Raw genomic sequence first — 7,180 nt, 5'->3', positions numbered from 1 at the left:
ATGTGCACATGCCTTGAGTGCACCAGAGAAGGGTAATACAATTTTTTTTTTTTTGTCTTACCCTAACAGACGTGAGAGATACTTCAATCCCTTTGATTAAGATTTGCAGTGATTATATCGATTTTGGAATAAAATAAAAACATCCTTCCAAAACGGATGATTATGAACGATTCTTGGAATAAAACCAACACCGAGAACATGAATACCATTTAGGTATTGATAAAAATAAAAAGAAATCTTGGGAATAATGGCAAGAAATCTTGATAGAAATTTTGTTGAAGCTAGAACTCGATAAAAACAATGGTGGTACAAAAACAGAAACCACCAAGTTGAGATACACAAGACTTGCCTGGAACTTCTCATCCTGTAGAGAAAGTGAAAGTTTCTGAAAGAACAGAACATGAATATCGCACAACGTATTCCCTGTTGATTGTTTGAGAACAGGGAGACCCGTGCACAAGCAACTTTGACGAAACTTGATAAAGATGCTGAAAAATTTGATTTAGATGGGTAAACCCAGATGTTGATACCCTTTGAAAATAGAAGATCTGAACATCCAAATTATATTTGGAGAATAGAAAGATATAAAACCTTTCCAAATATCAATCATCAGTAGATAATACAAGAAGTTGATTGTATTGTACCCACTACAATAGGGTTGGATTGATTCGAACTCAAGTTCGAAAGAAATTGATTGAAACTGATAAAAAAAAAAAAAAATCCCTGATAAAAATATGATCAGTAGATTATAATGTGATGATTAGGAAACCAAAGGTTCGTGATATTTAAGCCAAGTCTTGCCGTGAATAATGGCAATTTTTTTTTTATAGCATATTAACATATCTTGTTTCTCTCTGTATTCACAGATCTCAAGAGAATACAAAAGGATTCCAATAGATGATATGATCCGTTAGGTACTGAAGAGCATAGTACCTCATGAAAACTGAAGCATAAAACCTCGTTTAGATTGACAATCACTGAAAGTGATATGTACTGCATATACTCAAAATCATACGTTGATGCGATGTACAGTACAATAATGATAAAGATTATAGAACCCACGAATCTTCTATGCCAAAACGTGAGTACTATTCCACCTCTTTACTTGATACCCATTCTCATAACAAGGAAAGCAGATTTTATGAACTTACTTGTGATTTAAGATACTAACTCTAAGAAATCTGGGTAGTAGAGAAAGCACCATGTAAACATCAACATTAAAACAAAAAAGATGCCAGTAGATGCGGAATCGATGATACCCCATAACTATGAGAAAATCAATATGATAACAAAAAAAGTATAGATAGCGGAAGCATTTGAGCGGATCTCCCCGCTCTGATACCATAATAAATTATGGGTATCGAGGGTTCATAGATCGGAAAACAGAAATCAAAGAAGACAATGTTTAAAGTGGTTCGGTCATTGACCTACATCCACTGAGAAACCCCGTAGGGTGAATTGGATTATGATCTCCAGAGATTGATCATTCTGGGATGAGTTACATTTACATAATGAATCCTATTTATAGGTTTATTGAATAAGCAGTAAACCTAGAGCAACAAACTATCTTGACCAGGTACACTATACTTATCTAGCTACAATACAGGATTATATGCGAGAGACTTGGTCTTCCGATTATCTTCACATACTAACTTCCAACAGATTCCAACATCATACATTTTTAATAATCTCTTGAAACATAAGCTAATTTAGTTAATCATCATTTCATCGAAGAAATTCGCGTGAGGCGCGCAGCAGCTAATGCCTATGGTGTCTCAAGTATGTGTCCTCAGCAAAACCCACTAGTGAACTCAGCTCAGGCATCACCTTCTGCAACATAAGGTGAATCTAGCAGCAGCGATAACTCAGGTGATGTGAGTCTCCATGAAGGCTCTTCTTCGTCCAATCGACCAGCGAAAAGAGCTAAGCATGCACCGGTACTAGGAGGAAACAAACAAGGATGATATATTACTGCTACCCACCAAAGAAGATGACTTTTCTGAATCCTAGGGTTTGGAAATTGATTTTTATTTCTTTTAAATTGGGGTGTTAAAGCCTTTTGTTCTCTGTTCATGTAATTTCTAGACAAGTTTGTCTAAACTATGCCGAATTAACATTCCGCAGCAATAAGATACAAATTACTATATGTTTTTCTTTGCCAGACAACTTTTATAAACTTTAGAGCACAAAACTTAACCAATTAGAGTCGTCTATGGTTACAAATACCGATCGATGGGAAATTTACACATTTGATGGTACGAAAACTAAATGGAAAAAACTAACATGAAACTTACGAAGATTTTTGCAATCCATCAATATATTTGATGCACATTTTACATACCAATTCACCTAGGTAGATTCATAGAGAGAGTGATCATACTTGTCCCCGCCCTGTGTTGGCTCGAGTGACCGTCGACAGAACTCATTGGCATGCTATAGAGATCAGTTGGCTCTGATGCCAAGTTTGATTTCTCATTTTGCTGGTGGCGCCTGTTTTGATGATTTGAACCGGATGACTCTGACCTTTGCAAAACTTGTAGATCTGCTGCTATCTGTTTCATTGTAGGCCTGTCTTCGCCCCTTAAGCTGAGGCATCTCTTTGCAATCTCTGCTACTGCAAAAATCTCCTCCAGATTTCCATCAGGTGCAACTTTAGGGTCGATAAGCTGGGACGGATCTTTTCCTTCCATACAAGAAATGAAATATGTTGCAAGATTTCTCTGCGCTTCTGGTCTCTCAAGGCAGAGTGGTGTTTCACCTGTTAAGAGTTCTGCAAGAACTACACCAAAACTATACACATCGCTTTTATCAGTGAGTTGGCTTGTATTATAGTATTCTGGATCCAAATACCCTAAAGTCCCGTAAACGAGTGTATTTACACGGGTTTGGTCTAAAGGAATTAACTTTGACGCTCCAAAGTCTGAAACCTTAGCAGTGTAATTTTCATCTAACAATACGTTGGCAGACTTTATATCCCTATGAATGATGGGTGGAGATGCCGCGGAATGTAAATACGCAATTGCACTTGCAACCTCGGTTGCAATCCTCAAACGATTTTTCCACGTCATGGAAGACATTTCAGTAGAATCCTGCTTGTAATGTATGTGTTCAAAAAGTGTACCGCTAGATACATATTCATACACAAGCAAAGGAACTTCAGTTTCCAAACAACAACCCAACAGCTTCACTATGTTTCTATGGTTAATCTGTGTTAAAATAACAACCTCATTTATGAACTGCTCAACTTGGTTCCTATCAAAAACCTTGGACTTTTTTATGGCGACTACATGATTATCGGATAAAGTTCCCTTGTAAACTACACCATACCAGAATACTATAACACAAGCCAACTCACTGAAATTATAGTATTCTTCCGCTTGATTCACAATCTCTCTTTATATCTGGACTGCTGTTATCATCAGAATTGTCCGTCGCCCATAATGTCACTTCGGTAACATCGCATCCAATCCCAAATAAACTGTTTTTGGTATAGGACACAGCAAATGGAGTATTATTCAAGTTGAGACCACCATAAGGAGCACCATCTTCGTTGTCATTATTAACCACAGGGATACCTGAATTATTATATGCCTCGGTTACGTACAATAAGTAAAAGGAAGACAAATAAAAGAAAAAAAAAAGAACAAATCAAAAGGGAATACCTGAGTTATTGCTACAATAGATTCTTGTGAAGGAGTTTCTAATGCGAACTTCTGTATCTGTTATACTAAAAACTTCTAATTTACCGCCGTTTGCATTGATGAAGGGTTTATGAGGATTGTATGAAGTATTACAGAAGATGGAGTAGTCGACAATACCACCAGAATTACCGAACTCATCTTTCTCAATCCTAGAGCAACCATTACCTATACCAAAGGGGTATGGAATTGTAACATTCCCACATTTCGATTGGCAACCACGTTTAGATTGTGCGATGTCAGATGATTCGGCTGAGAATGAAAATGATAATACTGATATCATTAGTAACAAACGGAAGAACATAATATGCTGAAACATTTTGACTTCTTTTCTCTTTCTGTTTATGGTACTATTCTTGATGTATGAACTTAATTTCGTTTCTTAATTAATAGGATTTCACTTATGTTTAGTAGTAGTGTGTTGCACATCGCAATTGGACGGCAAATTTCGGGCACGATGTTGACACGTGAAACCACTTGCGTGACCTACCACAAAGTACTGGATTGCTAATAGGCTACCAATTAACATGGAGTGTGTACACGTTCAAGGGTACATTGTTGTCTCCCTCAAACCTGGTTTTCTCTACGGTTTTCTCCCCAGTGGTGAAACTAGGGTTTGACAGTTTTTTATTTTTGGCTTTTCATCCTCGCGGTTTTGGATTTTAAGGTTGATTACAACAATGGGAATTCGGTCTGGGGATCCTCCACGGAGTAATTATTTTGATGTTGTTACTGTAAGGTTATACGTTATAGAGAACCCACAACAGTTAAGATTGATACTTTGCCTCAACTTGTTCTTATTACCGGAAAATGGAAAGGAATTGTTCTAACGACTGCCTTAGAAGATGAAGCCATTGAGAGAATGAAGTTTATCTTGGTAGGCCGTATGGATACCAAGAAGATTAATATGAAGTTTGAGATAGTTACACAAAAGCTTTTAACACAATGGAAAATCAAAGATAGCTGTAGACCTATTCCGTTACCTAAAGGCTTCTTTACAATGACATTTCGGAATGCTGAAGACACAAAAAAGGTTTTAGAAGAAGGTCCATGTATCATTGAAACTATTGCTGAAGGTATCAAAATTATTCATGTAGTTAGAGTTCAAGAATGGTTGCCTGGTTTTGACCCTGAAAACCAAAAGGTAACGTCTTCATTGGTATGGGTTTGATTTCCGCGTTTAAGACAAGAGTATTGGACTGAGAAGATCGTGTTAGCCATGGCGCAAACCCTAGGTATACCAATAAAAGTCGATGAAGTTACGTTGCAGAAAGAATTTGGGTATTACGCATCAGTGCTTGTTGAGATTGATTTCTCAAAACATGTTGACAAAACAGTGTATGTCAAATCAAGATGGGATCCGGAGGGTTATGAACATTAGGTTTTAATTCCTAAAGCACCCGAATACTGCGAGCATTATAAGGTTCTAGGTCATCATCTCAGTCAAGGTAGGGAAACTTTAAAGACACGTACAAACCAGATGCAAGCCAGGAAAATAGCTACTGGAACGAACAATGTTAGGGGTGGAAGAAGAGAGAATAAAAACAGAGAATATGAGGCTCCAACTTAAGGTGAAATTAATAATAATAATAATAATGAGAAGCTTGGAAAAAACCTACAGATTGTGCAACATAAACAATTAAATACTCATCGCAGATGGGCGGACGATGATGATGAAGTTGAGGATATTAAATCGTTATACTATGGTAGATTTGATGCCTTGATAAATAATGAAGAGATGGAAACTGATCACGGAAAGGAAAAAGATTGTGAGGATGTTTATGATGAAACAACAGATGCAGGTATGACTATAACTTCAGTAGTGGACAATCCCACTATTACTGAAATTATACAGGGTGTTGCAACTGGTAACAAAAGACTCAAAAAAATGTAAACTTGGAAATAAATCTAAAGAGAATCTCACTGAAGAGGAAATACGCATGTGTAAGGAGATATTTGAGGAAGAATGGAGAAAAATGTCGAAGTTCGCTCAAAAAATTATAGACACTGCAGCAAATAATCTCATTGATGAATTGGCGGAGAAGGTGGCTAATGAATCTCTACTGGTTGATGAGAATGATGAGAAAGTTGAAAAAAAATTATAATGAGAGGATGGAGGATGATACTAACCGATCAGTGATTGTAAATTATATTCCATTGGTGTATATCTTAAACTCTTCCAGTATAGATAGTGCGTTTGACCCTATTGCGGATGAAGAAGCTCATAGAGTCTTGAACCGGGAAAATATGAAGAAGGCTACAACAAGTTGATGGAAATACAACGAAGAGTAGTAAAATTCGTGGTCCTTTACAGCCACATAAACCCAGTTTTAAATGAAATTTTAACGCTAGTAATCTATATGATGCTTGAAGTTCATGTGAAGATAATGCTTGAAATTTAATGGGAGTTATAGGTTTTTACGGTTTCCTGTAAGAGCCTGTTTTTCCCATTTCTTTTAAATTTTAGATATTTAGAGGTTTTGTCTGCCCTTTATTTCTCTAAAGGGTTCCGGACCATCGGGCCCCTTGGATAATTATGCCAAGTTGGACTGGTGCAGCGAAGTTGGAGATGAAACAAGGGAAATTCATGGCCTAAATTTATGCCGACGGTGGATAAATGGTGATTCAGAGACATGAAATAAGATGGAAAATGTACTGGAGGCATGTGCTTGGTGCTGTACTCGAAGTCTTGAATTTCAAAGGGATTTGGAGTTGGGAAATTGGTGATGTCAGACAGTCGGATATAAGGTGTTGTTGCCGGACTTTGTTAATTGCCTGTATTGGCTATTATGGTTGGCTATTCTGATTTCGGTGGTGGACTGGGCCCTACAATTCATCTGTTGGACTTTTGGACTTGCAGCAGCTATGTATGAATGATTTTGTTGGGGACTAGCTTATTTTGGTGGGGACTACTTTGTGATAGGAACGCCCATCCTATACTAATATGGGGTGTCCTAAAATGTGGAAATGATTAATTAATTTAATTTAAAACCAACCCAATAACCACCTATATACATATAACACATATACATATAACACATCCACCACCACCGCCGCCCGCCACCACCTCCGACTACCACCACCACCGTCAACCACCACCACCTCTATATATATAGCTTAATTTAAATCATTAACAAAGATATTATCACAAACTCATTACTTGTCATTCGTTTTTGATTGGAAAAATGAGAAGTAATCATCGAAAAAATGAGTTGAAAATGGAAGTTGTAGAGAGAAGTTCGGCTAGGAATTATGTGAAACAATTTGTCGAACTAGCCGAACTCAGCTTTAATGAAGATTTTTCTTTCAGAAAAAAGTTCGGTTACCTCGCAAAATTTTTTCCCAGCCGAATTTTTAGTTCGGTTACATCGCAACTTTTTTTCGTTTTTTTCCTAGCCGAACTTTTAGTTCGGTTACGTCGTAAATTTTTTCTCCTAACCAAACTTTTTTATGAAAATTTATATATTGAGTTCGGCTACGTC

The 7,180-nt window shown here is 37.0% G+C and overlaps 1 protein-coding gene across 1 annotated transcript; it reads right to left on the bottom strand.

Annotated features, from left to right (window-relative positions):
- Nucleotides 1-2,345: 2,345 nt before the first annotated feature.
- Nucleotides 2,346-3,981, bottom strand: LOC113330106 (putative wall-associated receptor kinase-like 16). The gene is made up of 3 exons (XM_026576964.1): nt 3,663-3,981; nt 3,387-3,575; nt 2,346-3,316 (listed from the first exon to the last, which is right to left on the bottom strand). The coding sequence occupies exons 1-3, from the start codon at nt 3,979-3,981 to the stop codon at nt 2,346-2,348; spliced, it is 1,479 nt and encodes a 492-aa protein (XP_026432749.1).
- Nucleotides 3,982-7,180: the final 3,199 nt, after the last annotated feature.

The sequence above is a fragment of the Papaver somniferum genome, unplaced genomic scaffold, assembly GCF_003573695.1.
Source record: "Papaver somniferum cultivar HN1 unplaced genomic scaffold, ASM357369v1 unplaced-scaffold_117, whole genome shotgun sequence".
In the NCBI taxonomy this organism is placed as follows: Eukaryota; Viridiplantae; Streptophyta; class Magnoliopsida; order Ranunculales; family Papaveraceae; genus Papaver; species Papaver somniferum.
Note: the sequence above shows the minus strand (reverse complement) of the source record. Positions and strands in the feature narration are given on the sequence as shown.